Source organism: Lampris incognitus, chromosome 2 (assembly GCF_029633865.1).
Source record: "Lampris incognitus isolate fLamInc1 chromosome 2, fLamInc1.hap2, whole genome shotgun sequence".
Classification (NCBI taxonomy): domain Eukaryota; kingdom Metazoa; phylum Chordata; class Actinopteri; order Lampriformes; family Lampridae; genus Lampris; species Lampris incognitus.
Window position 1 is genome coordinate 37,041,747 of NC_079212.1, and position 23,839 is coordinate 37,065,585.

The window sequence follows — 23,839 nt, forward strand, 5'->3', positions numbered from 1 at the left end:
CTGTAGTGACTCCAGCAGAGCGCTCAGAGCCATGAGAAAACCATATTTCGTCACCCCATTGTGATCTCCAAAAGTTGATGTCATCTGCAGATGTAGAGTGATATTCTTGAAAGAAACAAAAGTACATCTCAAATTGTTTGGCAAATAAAAACAAGGCTTTACAATTCTGCGTTAAACCCCTGGTGTTAAGAGAAACTATAGATAAAGACAAGGTTATAAATGAACAGTGGAAAAGATTTAAGTGGTGGTTACTAAACACTTCACTAGAAGTATATCACCAGAAAGGGGAATCAAGTTCTGCAACATTGAAATAACATATCAGTAAATTTAGTGCAATAATTAATAAACCAGCAGAAAGTACAGCATTCATAACCTGCCGTCCCAGCCTTTAAAATGGCAAATAATAGCTTATGGAGAAGAAGCATTAGGATTGATTGTGTAAGTTAACGAACAACATAAATAAAATGCCTCTAATGAATCTTGTTTATAATATATATTGCAGCGAACTCGTGGGGGGGGGGGGCATCCGCGGACGCGAACCCGTATGTCCCGCACCGCGGGAAACACCGTTAACCAGTCGACTAAAGGGTCCGACCCGTTAGCTAAGGGCTAACATGCCTACTTACCCGTGCACGTTACACTACACCCCCTCCTTCTGCATATCAGCTCCCTCACGCCTCTGGGCGCACGCGCTTCCGATGACCTCACGGTCTCACTTCTGACACCTATGCAGCGAATTCGGGGGGGGGACATCGGGGTACCGCCACAGCCGGGACGCGAACGCGTATCACCCGCACCGCGGGCGACAACGTTAACCAGTCGACTAAAGGGTCCGACCCGTACTTAGCCATGCACGTTGCACCAATTCGTGTACGTTACAATATTTTGTATAACGGAGAAAAAACTAATACCAAAAATGTTATAAAGTCATTTCAACAAATGAAAAACGAAACCAATCAACTTACAATCACCGTTGGTGTTTATCCGTGCGCAGAAAAGTCATCGGGAAGGGAGGGAGACTCCGGAGCCGTTAATGAATGCCCGATCTCCGACAAAGTAGGCTGATTTACCTTCCTTTCTACGGTGTTACTTCTGTGCGTATATTTTGAGCGCACAAATAAAATGTCTTGTACACGCGCAAACTTAATTTCGAAGATAAATGTATCGTCGCGCAAATAATTATTAATTTTGAGCAAAGGAAAACCTGCTGTAGCGAATTCGGGGGGCAGTCCGGGAGACCGTCGCCACAGCCGGGACGCGAAGCCCTGTCTCTTACTCCGCAAACGACAACGTTAATCAGTCGACTAGTCAAGGACCAACGTGTCTACTTATCCATGAACGTTACACTATTTTGTACTCAATAAACGCCTGGCCTGCTCGCTGCACGTCCTTGTTCTGTGCGAGCTCGAAACGGTGCCTCTGCGCTCGCTTGCGCGACGATTCCTTTCTCTTCGAAATTTCAGTTTATGTGTGTACAAAACATGTATTTGTGCGCTCAAAATATAGGCACAAAAATGACGCCATACCTTTCGAGCCTTCTCTATGGCCACAGCTTGTTCCTGCGTTTGCTGTCCTCTTGAAAGGTCCTCCACGAACCGTAGGTCGTTGTTCCGCAAGAAGGGGGGACGTCTTTGCGGCTTTCCAAATAGCATCTCTGCAGACTCGTGAGGTAAACTGAAGGATGACGCCCCTGGTGTTGGTGTCATTTTGCCGTTTGGGACCGAGGCGATGTACATTATCGATGGTATCAGCGAGCCTGTTTTTTTTCCTGGCACGACAGCTTGACAAGTCCCGATAGCCTCCGTCGTACCACCTTCCTTCTCCGACTCTTCAACTCCGTACAGCCTCAAGGTTACATTCTCCTGGAGTACCTTTCTAATTCAGAGATCCTATGTTGACATGTCCTCTCGCTCCTCTTCCTTTGCAACTCTTTTCTCAAGCAAACACACTTTAAACTGTCTCTGTCAGCGTTTATCAGCGCTGACGGAGAGGCAAAACATGCCACTGGAGTCGACTTGTTCGGAACTGCTGTGTGCATACGTCACCTCCTTCGAAGCTGGGGGCTTACGCGGAGTAACAGGCTGCGGCGGAAATCCGTCCATGTCGTCTCCTACAGGGAGAGTCAGGGTGGCAGCGTAGTTATGACAGTTCTCTGTCAGTACACTGCCAGCACTAGCCGAGTTAGCTTCGTTCAGTGTTAGCTTAAACTTAGCCTTTTCGGAAGCTTTTCTGTCGCGTGGGTTAGGCATTTTTTTCCCATTTCTCTTTTAAGTTAGCTGCACATGGCCGCTCCGGTGGCCGAGCGGAATAAACCGCCGTTCTTGCAATCTGCTCGTCATGCGGCTGGGAGGTTCGTATCCCAGACTCGCCGTAACCGGTCACGGCCAGAGCGTCCACGGGGTAAGGCATTCATTAGGTCACCCTTACCCGAGGGATAGTGGTTGTAGATCGGTGTAGTGTTCGGGGGCTCGTCGTTCTCCAGCGACCCCTCTGGCCCACCCGGGCGCCTGCAGCCGAGCAACCGTAAGCATTCTCCCTACACCTCCTTCGCGGCCTGAAGGTGATGCAGTGTAAAATAGCGAGAGCAGCCGACACGCGCTTGAAGGAAGCTGGTGTTACGACTATCTCCTTCCGGTGGAAATGTGAGCCAGGGGAGTTATTCGACAAGAGTTCCGGCCATACGCCATTGGGTTAATCGGGTGGGGTAAGGGGAAAAACTAGACAAAAAAAAGCTGTATATGGTATTCGGGAAAAAGAATCAGGTATTTGGCAAGTAGAATATTCAAGTTTTTACTGTTTTTAAAACTTGTTTGCAGATCTCAGCCATCTTGGCACCTCCCCGGCCTTGGGTTTTGTTTTGTCAGAGTGGATATTCGTCTCCCATGACAATCAGTGGTGTGTCATTATCAGGAATGGCTGAGAGTAATATGTCTAGTTTGACTACAGAGCTCTCCAGTTGATAACCCGGAGGGCGGACAACCACAAATACCGAGGAACATGTACCATGACTGCATGTTATTGAAAGGAGGAGTTTTTGCCAAGAGGAGAAAGCTTCGTGAATTTATTGTCTTCGGAAATGACAACACACGTTCCACCTCCACGCCCAACAGGACGGTGTGTGTGTGTGTGTGTGTGTGTGTGTGTGTGTGTTTGAGAAGCCGTCAACACGGGAGTGCGGCCGGTGTGGCAGTGTTTTCTGGACGTATCCAGGTTTGGGTCAGGGCTTAATGGAATGTCTGACAGATTAGCAAGCGCTTGGATAAATTCTGTTTTCTTTCCAGCCGATTGGCAATTCCATAAGCTTTTTCTAGTCTTTTTGGACTGTTTGACAAGAGTGCAAACTTTTTTTTTCTCCCGGTTTCCTATTTTTCGGTTTGACATACATTGGGAATTGTGGGACCTTATATACACAGGTGTGTACCTGTCTAAACAATGTCCCATCAATTCAAACTGCCACAGGTGGACCAAATCAAGTTCCTTTTTTTTTTATTAAAGCAAACGGGATGCATCGGGCCACGATTTGGAGTGTCACGGAAGAAGATCTGAATACTTATGTAAATGAGAGATTTCAATTTTTGAGTTTTGATATTTGCAAAAATTTCTAAAAACATTTCACTTTGTCATTATGGGCTATTGAGTGTAGACTGATGGGCAAAAATGGCAAATTTACCCTTTTAAAATTAAATGTACAATACAATAGTGTGCAAAAAGTGAAGGAGTCTGACTACGTTTTGAACCCACTGTAGATCACACACCTAACACTCGCATGAAATTCGAAGGATGAAGCCAAAATGGGAGCAACAGGCATAAAGTTGTAACAATTTTAATTTTCTGTCATGAATTTGGTTAATCACAATAAAAGCCTTTCACAGCACAAGGAGAGCGAGAGAGAGCGAGAGAGAGAGAGCGAGAGAGAGCGAGCGAGAGAGAGAGAGCGAGAGCATAATACAGAAAAAAAAATCAGATGGCATTTGTTTTACCCCCATGTGACTGGGAAGAAAAACAAAACAAAAGCAGAACAAGAAGACTTGCCCCCCCCATGTTGATAAAAACTATAAAAAGAGAAAATAATGTACAATTCCTATTGAGAACACAGAATAACAATACAGTAACACTACTTTTTTTTCTTCCTGCTGTAAAATCCTCCCTCCCCGTTCAATTCAGTATTCCCCAAAGCCGAAGGCGGTACGAACACAGTTGAACAAAATATCAGCTACTGTACACAGACATGAGCCACTGTCTTCAACAAAAGCAAAATATTTGGAGGAGAGTGTCAGCAAACGGCCACTTTCAAATCTATGGCTCCAATGTGGAGTTTTCTGGAGTATGTCGGCTGTTGGCATATTAACTAAGCAACGTGCATAATTTGATTTGAGTCAATTTGAAGTAGAATAATTCAATCGAAATATGGTTTCAATTGATGAATCATCCAATAATGATTCCTGACTGTGGCTTTAGGCAGGTCGTTGAAATGTTGGTATCGGCAGATTGTGTCCTCTAAAAACAGACACTTCTGTCTGGTGAGGCTTTACCCCAGAAAGCTCTTCTCTCCCTGCTAACCCCTTCTCCATTTAATCAAGAAGGCTCGGTGTGTGTAGGGGCTTATGTGCACAAGTGACTGCCATCATGTCTTAGGCAAGCCTAAGGCTGCGGTAGTGTGTGTGTGTGTGTGTACATATGTAGGGGCTAGGTGTGTACAGCATTCATGTTTTACACAGTTGTACGGGACTGATAGACTTGTGCATGAATGTGTTTGTGTGTCTAAAGGTGTGTATGTATGCAATGTGTTAGAATGTGATCTGTCTCTGTGTGTTAAGTTCCATTCCGTTCCATTCTCCAAGCCGCTTATCCCAATTGGGGTCGTGGGATGTTGGAGCCTATCCCAGCAGGCATTGGGCGGCAGGCGGGGAGACATCCTGGACAGGCTGCCAGTCCATCACAGGGCCGACACATTCACACATAGGGACAATTTAGTACGGCCATTTCACCTGACCTACATGTCTCTGGACTGTGGGAGGAAACCGGAGCACCCAGAGGAAACCCACGCAGACACGGGGAGAACATGCAAACTCCTCACAGAGGACGAACTGGGATGACCCCCAAGGTTGGACAACCCTGGGGTTCGAACCCAGGACCTTCTTGCTGTGAGGCGATGACGCTAACCACTGCGCCACCGTGTGTTAAGTTGAATCTGTTAAGTATGCACAGTTGTTCTTTGTGTGTGTGTGTGTGTGTGTGTGGAGGCATTAATAGTTTTGACGTGAATGCTGTAGCTCTTATAGCAACTTGCACATGAATGTGTTTGTGTATGTGTAAGCGTGTTTGAATTGTGTTACAATGTGTGTGTGTGTGTGTGTGTGTGTGAGTGTGTGTGTGTGTGTGTATTAATGGATGTGGGGAACATAATACATATACATGATCAAATATACAACTCTGAAAACAAGCTGCTGTTGAAGGACCACTTAAGTGTCCTGGGCATAATTTACAGGGTGAATAATTTGTGGCAGCGATTTGGTATAATTCAGACAGAAATCAGTTTGAAGATTTTCATGGGTCACAAAATGTTATAAAAGTAAACAAGCTCCACTGCTGTTTTCTCTTCTCTTGGTACAGTAGCAGGAATCTTGACAGCAGGGTTAAACCGTTCTTCTCACTGAGGAATGTTGGTCTCTGTTTCGATGACAAAACAGGCTTTTTTTTTCCTTATCCAGAACAAATATCTAGATGTCGTTTCTCGCATTGTTACCTCTTATTTTCTTTGAAACGCTTGTTTATAAAGGTTTTGGTTTTAATAAGAAATATTACAAAAAGCAGCAGACGTCGAGAGCAGCTGAGCACTCTGGACTTCTGGTTCTGACAGAAGCTGAATTGAACCAACTTTTCTCATCTCCTGAAAGACATTTCCAGTAATTTTGTTGCCACAAAATGCATCAAATACTTTGAAAAGAAATAATTGAAAAGAAATGGTGGGCAACAGGTGAAAATGTGATTTTGACAGGGGGGAGCTGAGCAAAAACGCTGCAGAGGGATCATCTGGACTTCTGAGGTTTAGCCATGGTTGGTGGCGCACCAAAAGTTTGTACTACAACATAACCAAGTTTTGCTGATTGTGTTGAAGCATCGGTGGGACAAATAACAGAACATAATTAGGCAAAACAAATCTCAATTCAAAATGAAATATACATCAATAGCTACCCATAATGCCAGGAAATCCAACACTAACCAAAGTCTTCTTAGCCTTCCACAAATAAACACACTGTAAAACATTGTATTGATGGGCAAGACGACAATGGTGGCATTTCATCACACATTCTGTGTATCTTAATGGTTTTCAGATGTATGTTTCGTTTTCTAGAGTTGCCCCCAAAAGGTCTACTCAATCTAAAGGTTTTGCTAAGGAGAGATCCTGCTCTGCTGACTGGGTAGCTAGCTGCCGATACAAAGTAAATAATCACATACACCGCCAGCCATTAGCAGATGGTCTTCCCCAAAACCGCGACACTAATAAGGGGAGGTATTTGAATGTTCAGAAGAGGAGCATCCTCCTCTCTCACCAAATGGTCACCCATTGGCGGTAGACAACAATAAAACCACTGTATGCATTTACAAGCAGACTGGTGTAAGCAAAGCATAAAAATGAGAAGCATTGTGCCCTGATGTTGGTAACAAATCTCGTGCTCCACCTGCAACTGCTTCCCCAGATCACTGCTGCAAGTGTGAACATGTTGTTTGTGAAGTTGCCTGGTTTTATATTAAGACTACATTTTAAGGTCATGACTTCGAAAAACAAAGCGTTTTTGTTTGTTGGGAGAAAATTTTCGGTTAAAATCTAACAAGCGTATTTGCATGCAATCCTGGACTATACTGCTAAGAACACCAGAAAGTACAATATCAAAAATATATATGTATAAACCATTAATTTGCTATGTACAAGCTGAGAACTATTCACAGCTAACACGTTGATTTAACAGGGCATTGGCACCACATTCGACATTTCTGGTGTGAGAGATTTAAGGTCCAACCAGTGCAGTTGTCAGGGCCAGTTTGCAGGACATTAAAGGATGTCGTGTGTTGTGTTATGACTCAGCGGGAGACAGCTGAACCACAACGCATCCTTGCATAAGAAAGATGTGGTAAAAATCTTTGAAAAAACCATTGTAAACTCTCACGATAAAATTAGCTTTGGGTTGGTGTGGTGTTGTGCACACAGGCAGTGAAGTTCATTGTCATTAAGTATGCAGCTGTTGTTAGGGATAATTACTAGTTAATTACTACACTGGCTGCTTCATTACTGATGCAATATGGTTGCTGGTTGAGGGCGTTTTAAGACAATAGGTAGGTGTCACCTGGCACTGAGTTTGTCAAGTTCCACGCTTGAGGCAATGGTCACTTACAGTACAGTTCTCTCTTTGCATGTGTGTATTTACAGAAACTATTGACAACGGATATCTGAGTAAAAGCAAGGACATGGATTCAACAGGTGAGCTGTCTGGTCTGCCTGAGTAGAATTGGTGAGCTGCCGTAATGGTCACAGACTATCACATGATAACACACTAGATGTTATGGTCGGAGCCATTTGAATCACTTGACGCATCGTGTATGCTGCCCTTTACCGCACCACAATTATATCCTATCAAACAGCATAATGTTAAGAAGTACTAAAAAAAAAATCCTATTTAATAAAGTACTTAAATTCAATGTTGTTTTCCTGTTGTTTTTTTTTAGTCTACCAGTTGTCTCCATTTTTACAAAATGTTATTGAAAATTTGGTTGCACAGGCATACACACATTTCAGTGGGATGTCAGGTAAATGGTCTCTTGATTCTAGAATGTGTAAGCCCTTCTAGAAAATACTGAAAGGCCAAAATCACATTTTCACCTTTGCATTTACACCCTGCAGACTTTCTGTCTGCCCTCCCAAGTAATAATGAAGTAAAAAAAAAAGAAGTATTGTTTTCCGATGGACAGGATATTAGGGAGGCGTAATGTCCGCAGCTGGGTGGGTGAAGGCGAGGTGGTGGTGTCAGAAGAGTCCCTGTGATTGGTCTTTACAGTCGGTGCTGCATGGATTGAGAAAATCAGTTTGGGTTCAGACAATCTCATCTCCAGACGCCTCTAGGTAGTCTGAACGGCACACAACAACAGACTCAGTCAATAACAGCACTGACAACAAAAATAATGTGACAACTGTGAGACATTTCTTGTACCGAGTAGTTTTTGAAATACCCTCAATGCAAAAAAGCTATCTGCTTGCAATTAAAACTAAACATTAGGTCGAGGGAGCCCGTATACAGAGGTTGAACTGCGCATAAAATGTTCAACTGGTGAGCGCATCGCCGCCAAAATTATACCAACAATCTTGGTGTTTAAAGTCTCATTTTAAGTCTTACAATTTATTTTCAATACAGTTAAGATGTTATTTGTATCTGTTTTCAAGGGAGGCTGGTTTGTTTTAGTTATTTTCAAGGAGCAAGTTTCAGTATATTGGAAGTAAGACAGATCTGCTTCAGATCACTTTGCCAAAATCAGATAAAGGTGCCATGAAAGGAAAAATTTATTTTCTTTCTTTTTATCTCTTATCTGCACTTATTTTACATCTATTTCACACTGTTTGAGAATTTCACAAGTAATATTTTGTTTTACTCCCCCCCTTTTCTCCCCAATTGTATCCGGCTAATTACCCCACTCTTCTGAGCTGTCCCGGTTGCTGCTTCACCCCCTCTGCCGAGCCGGGGAGGGCTGCAGACTACCTATACCACATGCCTCCTCCCATACATGTGGAGTCGCTAGCTGCTTCTTTTCACCTTACAGTGAGGAGTTTCACCGGGGGGGGGGGGTAGCGTATGGGAGGATCACGTCATTGCCCACAGTTCCCTCCCCCCCGATCAGGCACCCCAACCGACCAGAGGAGGCGCTAGTGTGACGCCCGACTGAGCCGGAGGTAACACAGGGATTTGAGCCTGCGATCCACGTGTTGGTAGGCAATGGAATAGACCGCTACACTCCCCGGATGCCCCTTGTTTTTACTTTTTTGGTTATAAATATAATGTCTCTTCCTGAAAAATATAAATTTTTACTTATGTCATCCTGTACTTGTGGGCACAGACTAACAAAAATATCCAGTGAATGACATGCTAGATTGAGAGATGATGAGTGATCTTGTACCACCAAACTGAAACCAATAGCCAACAGCATACTTATGTCCACATTCCTCGGCCATTATTGGTTGTCAGTCAAATCAAACTCTCCCCTCATAAAATCCCAACCAACTGTTCCGTTTCAGTCAGACTACATCGAATCTTTGAAGTTCAGTGATCATCTTTGTGCCATTTCATGGGACCTTTAAATGACAGTTGGTGCAAGAAAATTCTCAAACGAATTGAATGTACTTTGAGAAATTGGTGATTTTTTATCAATCGTAAAGAAAAATAAATTTTAAAGACTCAACACTAAAGAAAATTATTTGCTAAGACTGATATTCGCTGCAGTGATGGCTAACCATCAGGGCCATTCTCAGGCCCCACTGACCTCTGCACTCTGTCTCTGCATCTTGTGAACAGAACAGGATGCTGCGTCTTCGTCCCCTTGCCCCTCCCGTCCTGAGTCACGCTCCCGCTTCCCTGTGATGCTGCCTCCAGTGTGCAGGAGGCGCCCTGCAGGTGACAGTTCAGAGTAAGAATAAGAAAACCTTCATTAAAAGTTGACATTACAACAGGAAGACCTTTACTATCTACAGCATGTGATTTTTTTTTGCCATTACAGCTTCAATAGTAATCGCAGTAAGAATATCATTAACGCTCTACCATCTAAGCCATCACTTACCATGTAAGTGAGAATGCATAGTGGGCATAATCGACAGACATACATTTATGTTGGTAAATAAGCTACTCTATGAAGAAGAAAAAGTCCCTAGGTTTTCTTTGAAACAGATGATGTAAAAGACATTGCGAAAACCCGAAATGTTTCCTGGTGCTATTTGAAAGCCACTGGGTAGGCTGTGCTTCATCAGCTATCACATTTTGAAGCCTCAGATTATAGCCCAAACAGCATTGTAAATAACAAGAGTACTCTTGTCATTTCATCAAGACATGACATTAACCTCAGCCAGTACTAAAAATAGCATTTCCATTAGCTTCAGTGCGTGGGGAGGCATCTACCTGGGTGTTGGGGCACAGCGAACTCATGGTAGAGTCGGCTGCTGGTAATGGCCTGACTGGGTTCTGGCACTGGATGGTAACCTGAAACAGACCCACAGTTTAGACTGGCTGTGACAATCAGATAACTGCTTTGCATGGTCTTTTATACTAATGTCATCCACTCTGGTGGCATAAACTACAAGATGTTCTGAAAATATTTTTATTCTACTCCAACAGCTGAGAAAAGGAGTATACTGTATTTAGCTTTAAATACAAATAAGTGATCTTCATTTTATGCTCTATTTACAGAACAAGATTTATCCCCTATATGACTACATTTTTCCTCCCTCAGGCCATAGACTGTATGGACAACATGGCTGCTTTTGAAAAGTGAAAGAAATATCTCTGCTCCTCTCTAGTGGCTGTTTCCAGTATAACATTAAAACCCACCCACACCCATGCAAGCGAACAAGGAGCATGGGTGAAACTAAAAAAATTAAATTCAAATCCAAATGAATTTTTCCTGCAGAGCACAGAAACAATTGCTGATTTCTTTGCACAAGGAGGCTCTTAACAAAGTGACACTTCAATGACAATCAAGTCCCTACCACATGGCTACTATGTCGGTATCTGTGAAAAGAGCTTGTTAGCATCGATTAAACTGAAAACAATGGGTGAGGCAAATACTAGCAGCGCTAATACTGAAAACCTTATTCCATGTTCGATGTGCAGCGCTCACAAAAGTTGTGGAAATATTTTGTTGGCATAATTTGCATTTTTTTATTAACTAATGGCTAAACTAATGAATCAATGTTGGTACCTAAAAAAAGAACAGATTGAAGGAGCAATGCTAACAAAATGCTAAGTCAAGAAAAGACCCACCAAGAGGCTGCTGTTTTTGTAGCGATGATGCTAGATGTTGCTGTTGATGTTGTTGTTGCTGATGCTGCTGTTGGTGATGTTGTTGTCCAACTTTGCTCAGCCCTCGCTCCTCTTCACTGTTAAAGTTGAGGAGGATGCTCCGACTTCCATTTCCTGTGGTTACAGAGCTCCCCGAAACTCCGGGTACTGGCCAGGACAGGAGAGAATTCCTTAAATCCCTTTACAGCATTGCCCACTTGATATTCCTCACTTCTAAGGTACTCTTCTGTAGATATGCCTAAGAACTCATAGTTTTAACGCTTAAAATAATGCATTATAGGCCGGACTCGATGAAGCAGCAATAATTGGCAAACGCTGTCTTCGGGGGGGGGGGGGTCGGCTTGTGTTCGTCACATGAATGCGTCTCTGGGTGTGTCGGAAAAAGCAGTGGTTCGGCCTGGAGTCGCCTTGTCACGAAAGTGGCGAGGCGTCTCCTTCGAGATTGCCGGCTGGAGAGATACAGTTGGCGAACGCATGCAGTACGAGGGTGGAGTTTGAACTAAAACTAGGGATCGATTGGCCACTAAATTGGGAGAAAAAAGGGGAAAAATCAGAAAGAAATTAGAAAAAAAATATCGCATTATATCTTTAGCCTAAGCATCCTACAGAGTCAGATGTAACTGAATGCCCCAGACATATTGTTTTAGTCAGGTAGTGTAGGTGCATTTCCATTTGTTTATAAGCCTGGTGCAAACAGCCTCGACTAGAGGTCCTGATGTCAGTGATGTATCAGGAATCAGCAGGATAAATCTTGGTCACATCTTTCAGTGTATGATACACCATCTTTGCCTACTTCTTTGGTGTAAGCTCATTTCTGACAGTGTGATAAAACATCAGTGTAATCTCTTGTTAAGTGGTGCATTCATATGCGCTACATTTTCACAATTGGTTTGGAAGTCATTGTCTTCTCCTGCTTAACTGAATCCAGGTTTACTGTGGTCTCTGGTATGACTGCTCTAGTGAGCTTTAATTTACTTTTTTTAAGAAGAGCGGGCAGTCCATTCACTTTAGTATTTTTAGTAATTAGTATTTCTAGTTGTAGTAGTAATTGGTATTTCCTTATTTATCTGGGTGGGGGGAAATCTGAGTGAAATGCAGATGGGGAGACACAGGAGAGGAAGATCCATGTGGGATTCCACCTTAGCAACAGAGGTACCTATAACTGCTAAACTATCTCTAAGAATGTCACTGCTGTAGCTAATCGTTACTTACAGTGTGTGCTGCTGCCATTGTTGTTATTGGTCCCTGGCTGCTGCTCTCCTGGAGAATAGGCCATCATCCCTCCATTCCCGTTCCCATTGGTGGACGGTACAGATGCTAACAGGCCTGACACACAAACATGCAGACACACGTACATTGAAGTCATGTCCATTTCCATCAGGCTCAATTATTTCCATGTGGGCTGATTACCCACAAAGCATCGCATGGTCTTTTAAGTTCTCAGAATAAGGCTAGTAATAAATTTCTCTAACACTTTTACAAACAGGGTTTACAAAGTTCTTTGCAGGCAAAAAGAAGAACAGTGAAATAAAAATAAAAAACAATAAAGCAAAAACAGAATAAAATCTGGCGTCTCTCCTATTCTCTTCTCTTTTTACCCATTTTCATTCTTACCGAGCCCGCGGTATCGGCTAAGCTGCTGGTAGATCTGCTTCATCCTCTCAATGTTGAGGCGGCTGGCCTCTGCGTGGTGCACCATGGGCTTAGGGTAGTGGACACCAATCACACACTTGGCGGCAGTCTGCACGGACTCCGGTGCATTCCATGGGTCGTAGATGAATTTGGCAGGGAAACCTCGAAGAACAGGTAAGTATCGTCTGGAAGCACAGGGAGAGATTACGAACGTCGGCTGTCATCAACAGGACATAGGAGGTTCCGGAAAAGAATGAGGATCAGGAGCAAATGGAAGCACGTGATTTAGTATAGCGTTTCTTCAACATATAAAGTGTAACTTTGACATTTATAATGTTTTTAATACTTTGAATGGCAGCATTTGACAGTTTTCAGTTCTTTTCAAGTTGGGGATTTTGTCAATCTGACATTATTGTAAACAACAGTTTGTCAATGTGATTAACTAATGCAAAGAAAATATATGCATGCATTACTTTACTCGAGAACATCTTAACTCTTATGAATTTTGTGAAAAATTAGAGGGATTTGTTATTATAGATAATCAGTATTCATAACTCCTCATTTCTCTTCTTTTAAAAACATTCCACATAGTTAGTAAAAGCTTTTCATGCTTAAAATTATGTAGAAAAATAACTGCTTCAAAATGGATGCTGCAAACAATCACAACAGTGCACACTATGGCTATAGTACATGAGAATATGAATACAAAAGAAAAAAAAACGAAACTTGTACAAATTTTACTCTTCTATGGACTGTGGAGATGTTAGCACTGAAGTGAATTAACATCGCAGTGCATGAGCTATACAAATAAAACTGTACAGAAGTTCAGGAAACCATGAAAAGATTATGAAGGGCTGCGGTCCCAACAATTATTTAATTTGGTTTATCCAGACAGACCAGTGTTCTGACGACAGCGAACGAACTTTATAATTTCAATCTACCGCTGATTGCAGTACCATTGGGAGCCCAATGGAGGGCGCTGTCAAGAATCAACCACTCCAGACCAATCTCTTGTGTTTTGTTTGCCTTAGATTTTCTCCTTAAGCTTGCTACTGGTGTCATCGTGGATTTGCTCCGAGTGACAAGGAGAGGCCACCTACCTACTTGGTCCAACCTTACCGACTCCAAGGAGGGGAGACAGACAGGACAGAGGAAGGGGATGCGTGGAACTGTGGAACTGTGGGAAATGGCACAGTGCAGTGCTGAGAGGCAGAGAGAGAGGGGTGGGGGTGGGGGGTGCGGCCTTGTGGTCTGACAGACTGCGCCCCAAGGTGCTACGGAGATCGCCCTCGTCGCTAGAGAGAGGTCACCGCCGATTGGGTCAGAGTTGCTAGAAGACTGCTACTGTAACACGCGGTTAGAGAGAAGAATTTGTTGACACCCCCCACCCCAACCCCTTCCCCTCCCTCACCAGAGCAGGTGTATGGTGAAAAACTTCTGCCATTGAGAGACATCGAGAGACTGTTCACTTCCTGGTTTACTTCCTGATTTTAAGGCAAGTCAAAAAGGAGACAAAATGGTTTGACCATTCTACCTCCAGCATTCCTCCCATTTAGCTGCCTTTCGGATGAAACTTCAACGAGGGTAGCAGTGATTAGCCTTATAATGGAGAGAAACTGCCCCGTAAACCTGACTATCATAGCTTGGACCCTTACAAAAACTTGTCTACGTGTTCAACAATGGTAAATAAACCCTTACTCCACTGATCAACCATGTACCATTGAGTCATGTATATGTGGCTTTTCTTATAAAGACGAAACCAGCTAATTTAATTAAGTAGCATACCTTTAACTTGAAAGAGGAGGATGATCACTGAAATCAGCTGGGATAGCATTAGAATGGAAAGAAAAGCAACACACAATACATTTGACTTTTCATTGCACATAATGGAGGACAGCTGTTCTGCTTAATAACCCTGTGACCGATATCGATAAAACTAAAAGCCCAAAATATAACATGGATATATTGTCTCTTCTGGTCAATGACAGAAGTCTTCCACTTTACTGCACAGCTCCAGCCCCCACTCCCGCCAGCTTCCCAAATGATCAGAGGTGGCAGACTGAGAAAAGAGCTCAGGTCTACTCCCTCTTTCCTGTAGACTGTGGTGGCTGTCTTTTAAGAGGTCAGCGGGTTCAAGGCCCCCCTCCCCCTGCTAACTGTCTCCCTCCTACAGCCACAGCGGCGCTCTCTAGGCCGGCCCACTAGAGGGCCCCGTCATTTCACCAAAAGGGACCGCAACCCTTTCGCCAGGAAGATCCGCGGCCTGCCAGTTGCAAGAGAACCAACGGAGGACAGAGGGAGTGAGTGTGTGCATGCATGACAGATGAGAAACAGAATTAAAGAGAGGAGAAAGAATAGAGAGAGCATGAAAGTGTGTGGCTCAGGATGTGTCAGAGAGGAAGGGAAAGTTGCGTATGATGTAGGGGAGAGATGAATGTCTGACAGTCTGTGGGTTGGAAAGTGAAATTATGTGTGTGTGTTGGCATGTTTGCATGTGTCTCCTAAAGCCTGCATGTGAATGGATAAGAGAAAATGTGTTAAATCGCTTGTTTGTCGGCGCAAGGTATTGTCACGTGTGTAGTGGATGTAAGTAAGGCGAAAGGGGAATACATCCTCATGGGTTATGGGGGTGTATTCCTCTGTGTGTGTGTGTGTGTGTGTGTGTGTGTGTGTGTGTGTGTGTGTCTCATGGCTCCTGTCTAGTCAAAGGTTCCTATCAGCCACTGTTCCAGGTCCATCTGCAGTGGCAGGGCTGCGTTCACATACGCAGAGCACCACTGAACATTTCACAAAGGGCTGGATGAGGGGCTTTGCCCTGCACCTGGATAGTGGAATGGCCTGGCCTGGCATGGCATGGCATGGCACAACACTGGTACCGAGTACCTGTGCCGACCACACGGGCACAGTGGCGACAGACAGCAGCTGCTGGTTCAAGGCCTCTCCTCGCCGCCCTCTGGGGAATGCTTCATAGTCCTCTACCTATCGAACGCAGGCAAGGCGCTAGCATTTCCCTACCAAGCGGTCAGAATCCCTTTTGACGAAATGAGAAGCTACCAAGTTCTGCACCAGCCCAGAGGGCGCCGCTGGGGCGTGATCAAGGCCCCGTCCACCAGGGCGTCATGGGTAAAGCCTTTGTTGCCCCGACAACCAGCCGAAGCAAACCCGGCCAATCTTCTTAAAAGCACTCAACTACAATCTAAGAAGGGGAGAGGGATAGCTGAACTTTTCACCCAATCCCCCACCAGCACAAGGAATTAAAAATAATAACTGTAAGACATCAACACACAGCCACAACCAGAGAATGAGGAGAAATAATCTGTCATCTTATTAGTGTATGGTGATTTGATGGGTTAAAAGAATCAGTGACACAAGATGGATGTGACGCACTCTCTCTCATGTACACCAATTAAACATGCCCAAACAATGGCTTAAAAAATACATTTGAAAGCACACAAACCTTATGCTAAAGAAAATGCTGAGGTTTGAGCAGAAAAGAAAAAGACGAACTGGCAAAACTAGAAAAAGAGGGGAGTACTGGCATTTCTCTCTTTCTGAAAATATTCAGTGATAAACATTTTGTTATTTGAATTTCAATGAATTGCTATTAATCTACCGTTAAACCTGTGTGGAAAAATTGTTATTAACTGCTTGGCATCAATGATAAGATACAAAAAAAACCCCCCAAAAAACAAACTACTATAGCTACAACATTATTGATATATTTTGATAATGACTATTCTAAGGTAGATGTTAGATGAAATGTAGACCCTTTGTTCTAATTTTTTGTGGAAAATGTTGTGCAGATGTATTTCGGTCTGTGTTTATCAACGTATGAACAAGGGGTGGCATGTATGAGTGTGTGGTGACCTAAGTAGATGTGTGTGTGTGTGTGTGTGTGTGTGTGTGTGTGTGTGTGTGTGTGTGTGTGTGTGTGTTTGTACGGGCTTTTCCTCTATGTGGTGAGGTTTAAGAGATGAAGCAGGGGAGGAGGTACCATTCAAGGTCGGCGAGGGGGTGTGTTTCTGAGATTGGGATGGGGGTTAGGGGTGCTAGGACAGGTGCTCACCTAATGAAGTCCCCGTTGGGGTCTGTTCGCCTCCCAAAGCCCACAGGACAGTAGCAATGAAAAAACTGCTGGAAGAAAGAACTGCAGGACAGCCACATCCAGCTGCCCGCATTCACGCTCCAGTCTGCATCCAGGAGTAGCTCCTCGAAGACCTACAGGTGGCGCAAAACAAGCACGATCAAAGGATGTAAGTGCTTCTCAGAGGCTCTGCTCTCATCTTCAAGCCTTCCTCCAAACTGATTGACAGATCTTCGGTAACACAAGTCTCTATTGCTCAGCCTTAGTCCCTCTCATATCTTTCCCTGTCCACTACCATCTCCCTTTGCCTGCTTCCATCAGTCTTTTCATCTCTTGCACCCACTCTCCTCACCTCAATGCGTTGCTTCCAACTGATCCAGAAATCTCTGTTGGAATCTCACGTTATGCCTTGTCTGTGGAGTTTCCAAGTTTTGTTGTCCAGGCACAGCTTTAGGTTTAGGTCCAACCCTAACTAAGAAAACTCGTGAAATGCTCTGTTGCTTCATCACAGAATATTTTAGTTGCTTTTGGCTTACTAGCAAGCTACAAAGGTTGCACAGATGTTTGTTTAGAAAGTTTTCTTTGCGTCCGGGTGGCGTGGCAGTCTATTCCGTTGCCTACCAACATGGTTATTACCGGTTCGAATCCCTATGTTACCTCCGGCTTGGTCGGGTGTCCCTAAAGACATAATTGGCTGTGTCTGCGGGTGGGAAGCCAGATGTGGGTATGTGTCCTGGTCGCTGCACCAGCGCCTCCTCTGGTCGGTCGGGGCACCTATTCGCGGGGGGGGGGGGGGGTAATAGCGTGAGCCTCCCATACGCTACGTCCCCCTGGTGAAACTCTTCACTGTCAGGTGAAAAGAAGCAGCTGGCGACGCCACATGTATCGGAGGTGACACATGGTATTCTGCAGCCTTCCCTGAATCGGCAGAGAGGGTGGAGCAGCGACCGGGACGGCTCGGAAGAGTGGGGTAATCAGTCAAGTACAACTGGGAGAAAAAGGGGGAACCCCCCCCCCAAAAAAACCCCACTGGTTATCAGCATGTTTTGGATTTAAAAGCAAGCAGATTGCCCCGCTGTGAACAGACAGTGCATTGCATCAGTCATTGTTTCCTCATTTTGGGTTGGACAGTATTAGGGGTGTCATGATAGACTGGTATTGATGATAACCGTGGCATTTAAAAAAATTAAATATTGATATGTTAATAATACACATCTGGTAATATTGTGTAAATAATCCAGCGCCTCTTAAACAATTTTGTTTCTTTCTGTTCTCACTTCTTCTCCCACTTTCTGAAAGACCAGGTCCTTACGTTCCTTTATGAGTCGCACAAATCAGTACGGCGACTGACGCTGGCGAGTAAAGAGCAGGGAGAAGTTAGACTTCCACTTCCTCAGCCTACCCAGGCCTTTGCGCCATGTTAAATCCACATTTGTTATATCGCATGTGTTTCCCTGTGAAAAATCATCTCCTCTCACCATCTCAAGGAATCCATTGATGATCCAACAGCTTAACATCTCTGGAGACTTGACAACGTCTTAATAATCACTCACCATGGTAAAGAGAGGGGGACCATTTGTCTTTTTTTGCCTTTTTTCCTCTTGACTAGAGCTTTGGGGGTTTGTGGATTTTTGCTAGTGAGTTAACTGAATTGAACTGCGATTGGGAATACTTCCTCGTTTTGAGTTTTGTTTGTTCGATAAACCGGGAAATCCCAAAGTGGAGTATATTTACTTTATAAACTGAACTGAATTATATGAAACTTTTTTCCTTCCCTTATGCTCTAATATAACCTTTGAAAATTGACTGCTTTCACACCAGAAACTATATGCACCATGGTCCAGTTGAAAGTGGACCAAGAGCTCAAACTTATCCAAAAAACTTGGATAAGTTTGAGTCAACATAGGAGTGTTCACACTTGTCAAAATAACTTGGCCTCACCTTTATGTCCTCCTCCTAAATAATGCACATATCTTGCACGAGGTATTGCTCTATAGCTTGTCCAATTCCCTCACATACGCCCACGCCCGTGCCAATTCATTTATCAATCTCTCACCCCATCAGTCATTCTATCAACCCTCACCTTCATGCCCTCTTCCCAGCTGATCCACAGGTCCCCTCTGGTCAGGAAGCAGGCCACGGCGTGCCGGGCCAGGTGGTGGATCCAGCCCTCCTGCCTCAGTTGGGTCATGATGGCATCTATCCAGGGGAACCCTGTCTTGGCCTCTGCCCACTTGGCCAGTGCCTTGGGATTCTTGTCCCATGGAATGCGAACACAGATGGGGTTCCCCTCCATCTTGTCGAAACGCGGGTTGTTGGTTGCTGCCGTGTAGAAAAACTCACGCCACAGTAGTTGGCCATACAAGGAGAGGGGTGGGGAACTGTTCTTCTTCACCTGGTTTAAATACACAAATGGAAAACATTACAGTCCAAACTTACAGTTGAGTAATTTATTGGTGACGGCCATCAAGTTCTGACAGGGCCTGTTTTTTGTGTTTTCCCCGTCTGTCTGTGTGTCTCTCAATTGAGGTCGCTGGTAGGTGGAGTGGTATTTAACGACCAGCCTGTCACCAGTTTTTTAGGTGCTCTCTTCCATGAAACCACCTTTTGTTTGGTTTAACTTTGCTCTTTTATTAACAATAATTTCCATATCCACTCACCTACACCAATCATAGTACATTTTATTCCAGTTAAAACCGAGTATCTCCCTTTTTGTCACTGCTCACGAGCAAAGTCATGACAAAATGGGGGCTGATCCAATACATTTTTGGCAAGCAGTTGTAATGGCTTTGCAGTGACTCGGCGTTGTGGCGCTGATCAATAGCTAATGGGCGTGCCTTGTTCTGATCACTAAGCGTATGGAGAGGGTACTTTAAATTTTGCGAATTAATTTGGCATCGTAGAGGATGTTAGGTTGACAGGAAGAGTACTCTCTGCCTGTCTTGTTGCTGTGGCACACAGAGGCCTTGAATAGTGTTAATTTCACATCTAATGGTGCAGATATTGTGAACACAACATAGTGGTGTTCTCCTCATAGGTTTGTGTGTGGTGTGTGTGGGTGTCAAACAGAATGACATGTGTTGTCAAGGATTTTCCGTGACTTCCTCAAGCTCAGGTATGAGTTTTAGTCAGCCAATCGAATCGAAGGGCTTTGCTCATGAGCCAATCGGTACTCTGTGGTGCGAACCTAACGGCAGTCCGGATTCCCACTGACAATAACACTTCTGGAATGCTTATTTTTGCCAACATTACGACCTGCCAGGTGTCATGTTTTACCCATAAGATGGATATTTATTTTTTGACTGCACCTATTTCATGGCCGTGAAATTAAAATCTCATGGATTCTCACTCAACTGTAGCCCTGTTATGAAAAGAAGAAAAAAAGTGTCATTTTAATTCAGTGAGCTGGGGGGGGGGGCGCTTCAGTACTGACAGGACACTGACAGAATGATCATCATTTTTATTTTTGTGTTGATTCAGCCTATGCTGCAATTAAATCCCAGACCCCAGATCAGGGAAGGGCAACACGATCCAGAAAGGACCAGTGTGGGTGCAGGTCTTTGCTCCAACCAAGCAGTTACACACTTGATTCTCTTAGTCCCTTTCACACTTGAAAGTCCAAACCAAGGTCTGAACCAGAGTCTGGTTCTGGTGCTTCACATCTGTTATTTTATAGTCATTAGGTTCAGGACTTTTGCTTTCATACCAGCGGACCTATGAACCAAAGGATCAACAGTAACCTCGCAACTCAGAACGAAATCTAAACGTTAACGGTTACCTGAGCAATGCAACTGAGGCACCCGAATCACCTGTGTGGCCGTGGCGGGTTCAATTGCCTATCTAGCCACGGATCAAATCTTTGTTCAGTTTGTTGCCATCGTACTGTTACAAATATGCTTTTGCATCCAACATTTTAATTACCAAGGTGTGCTTTTGCGATTAGCTCGTCGTCGCCATTCAATTAGATGCCTTTTGCATAACGGTAGACGACGCAGACGGCAGGCAAGGAAGCAAAGGTTGCTGGGTGTTACTGTTTGTGTTTGTTTTATCACTTCCTATGATTGATCCGAAAGTCCGCACCTTTGATTTCACATTAGACATTCATGAACCTTGGTCTGAACCGAGACTACCTCCTGAGCTTGGACCAAAGACAGAGTCTTTGATCCCTGTACCCTGGTCCAAGAGGTTTCACACCTGGCAATCTGGTTCAGACTTTTCTGGAAAGTCTGAAAGTCCGGACTAAACAACATAGGTGTGAAAGGGCCCTTAGTCAACCAATAGTCTTCCTAAGGACCTTGATTTGTAGAATCGGGTGTGTAACTGCTTGGTTGGAACAAAGACCTGCACCCACACTGGCCCTTTCTGGATCATGTTGCCCATCCCTGCACCAGATGAATGCAGTTAGAAAAAAATGGGTGATAAACCACCAGCAAAATGGCTGACATATGACACAAAATTTTCTCTACAATGAATGAAGCGTTCAGTTTAGTTGGACTGAACAGTCTACACTAGGGGTCAAGTATGTATTTTGCAAGACTTGTAGATGCAATATAAAGATCACAGTGTCTGGGGTTTAACTGTCTCACAACAAACATGCATGCCAGCCATGAGCGTAGCAAGCATTGAAAAATGTGGGTGGGACAATCTAATGGCGGTGGGGGGGGGGGGGGCTCTCCCAGAAAATTTTTAACAGAGTAAATGTCATTTCCTGTATTTTGGTGCCCTTTAACAGATGGTTTGATATTTTTATCCGGCTATACAAGCATGAGAAAATTCATGGGTACATTTTGTAATTTCATCCAGATGAAGTGGTTGGCCCTAGATCACACATTTGAAGATATTAAAAGCTAAAACTACAGAAATTTATTTGATGACTAATTCAGAGCCATCTTTAATAATAACCACTCATTGTTTGTTTAAACTTGGGGGCCTCTTTATGCTTTCATGCAATTGCAATTTCAGTTAAATGAATTTCTTGAATGTTATCAAATCAACGAGTAAAGTGGAGAGGTCAACTGTAGCCAAAGTGCCCCTATGCATCCTCCCATAAACTACATTCATCTTCCAATCATTTCTACTACTGTGAAGAATCACCAGGACCTGAGGCCTGTGTCTCAAAGCTAGATTATGTTGTTAGCCAGTTATCTTGGTGGCTTTGTTTACACACACAACACTGGTACTGAGAAGCCCTCCACGTAAGTATTCATGGCAAAAGGCATCAATATAGCATCCAACAAGTCATACTGAATGTAAATACAACTGACTCTGAAGTACCAGGCCGCGACACTGCAAATTTAGAGTACCCAAAGTCCCAAGCATTAGGCCAAAAATTCAGATTAGTCAACTAGCACACAAGTGTAAAATAACTAATAGGGAAGGCAACACAGACGGACTTACTATGACTTGTTGTGATTTTCTGTCAGTGGTTCTCAACCTTTTTGAGTCACGATCCCCCAGAATAATCAGTTTGGTGTTCAAGACCCCTATTTATTTTTTTTTGCATCAGGTGCGCCATGGGTCTGGACAGTTTTGCTTGTTTTCTCCACAAACATCTAGTAACCACCGGAAATTATCTCGCAACCCACCTTGAGGGTCCCAATCCCCAGGTTTAAACAAACAGTTAAAATGGGTTAACATCTAGCTAACAGTGCACTGAATACTCCAGAGTTGACAACTATCTGCTGGGAAAGGGCGATTCCTAATGTCATTCACACATTGTTCATTTTGTGTGTAGTTAAGCAAATAATTTGCTCATGTTATTTTTATTTTTTCTTGGTGAACATTCTCAAAACCTGTGTCTAATATTTTCTGTCATAGTAGAAATTTCTGTATATCACCAACCTAATGTTGAATGAATATGTAGTTCCGGTTTACCTGTTGTAGCAAGGGGGACTTTAATTAGTGACATAGAAAAGACGCAGGAGTGACATAGCCGCAAATCCCCAGCAAAAGTTGAGCAGCTTTTGTAATGGCAAAATGTGTCGTGACATTTTCTATCCCTTGGTTAAACTAGCAAATTTAAAAGTAATTTATTCTGGCTTAAACTGCATATAACTCTAATGATAGATCATTGCTAACGTGTTTCTGAGTTTTGCCATCGGTTTTGGTTGGTGAAAACAGCCATTACTCCTGTTAAATATGTCAGAGAGTTTCCCTCATTTGCATATTTCCTGATTCGCTGCAGGGGAATGAGACAGCCCGCCACTGTGTGTGTATTGACTGTGCCCCGTGCTACTTTCATAGATGTGTTATGGTATTAAAATATTATTTGTAATATTTTTGTGTACTTCAATGGAAGGACTGCATTGAATGAGTAGCCTAACAACATGAAAATAGCTCCTTAGTTAATGTGCACTTTTATTTTTCTTCTGAATTGATGCCTATATTGATATGTAAGTAGAGGGTGAGACATCTAGCAAAATATGGATATTACATTTACTTTTCAATTATTTTTGCTTTTACTTTAATTACTGATTTCAAATACATGTGTAACCACTGTAAGGGCATACACTCTTTTCGTGTGCACACATTTTACTTACAGCACTATTTTGTTACATATGTGTACTTTAAACAGAAAAAAAAAGTTGAGCAGCTTTTGTAATGGGGAATGAGAGACAGCCTGCCACTGTGTGTATTGACTTTGCTGTGTTCTACTTTTACAGAATAAATGTGCAGATCCTGATTCCTGGTGTGATTGGTATTTTTCAGTCTGTGAGCGACCATCTTACAGCTGCTACATATGTGCAAGCAAACCTATGCACGTGGGCTGAGCTCTTTTCAGAGCCAAATATCCCGAGTGACAGAAATCAACACCGCATTCATGACAACTGAAAACAGTTTTGTGACCCAGTTTATAAATGGGCCAGCCAGGCTTTTATTCGTCAAAACGGGGAGCTCCTGGCCAAGGGACTGGGCTGTTGATTTAGCTGAAGTTAACTGATTACTACCAGTGATGACTTACTCCCCTCTGCTATGAAAAAAAAAACCTCCGTATGTCCATGCTGTCTGGAGGAGCAAAAATATCAAACCAAGAGATTGTCAGCAAAAAAATAGATCAGTCTACTCT

The 23,839-nt window shown here is 43.6% G+C and overlaps 1 protein-coding gene across 2 annotated transcripts in view; it reads right to left on the reverse strand.

Moving 5' to 3' along the window:
* Positions 1 to 3,816: 3,816 nt before the first annotated feature.
* Positions 3,817 to 23,839, reverse strand: part of LOC130108529 (cryptochrome-1-like) — a 48,284-nt gene continuing 28,261 nt past the window's right edge. The window contains exons 8-15 of one of the 2 annotated variants that reach the window (XM_056275498.1): positions 18,857 to 19,168; positions 16,756 to 16,907; positions 12,672 to 12,874; positions 12,270 to 12,383; positions 11,019 to 11,204; positions 10,158 to 10,238; positions 9,529 to 9,653; positions 3,817 to 8,060 (exon numbers count right to left, since the gene is read on the reverse strand). In XM_056275498.1, the coding sequence (XP_056131473.1) occupies positions 8,049 to 8,060; positions 9,529 to 9,653; positions 10,158 to 10,238; positions 11,019 to 11,204; positions 12,270 to 12,383; positions 12,672 to 12,874; positions 16,756 to 16,907; positions 18,857 to 19,168 (1,185 nt within the window). In that variant the 3' untranslated portion in view covers positions 3,817 to 8,048. Of the gene's footprint in view, positions 8,125 to 9,528; positions 9,654 to 10,157; positions 10,239 to 11,018; positions 11,205 to 12,269; positions 12,384 to 12,671; positions 12,875 to 16,755; positions 16,908 to 18,856; positions 19,169 to 23,839 lie in introns of both variants that reach the window. The other variant, XM_056275499.1, reaches the window with a different exon arrangement.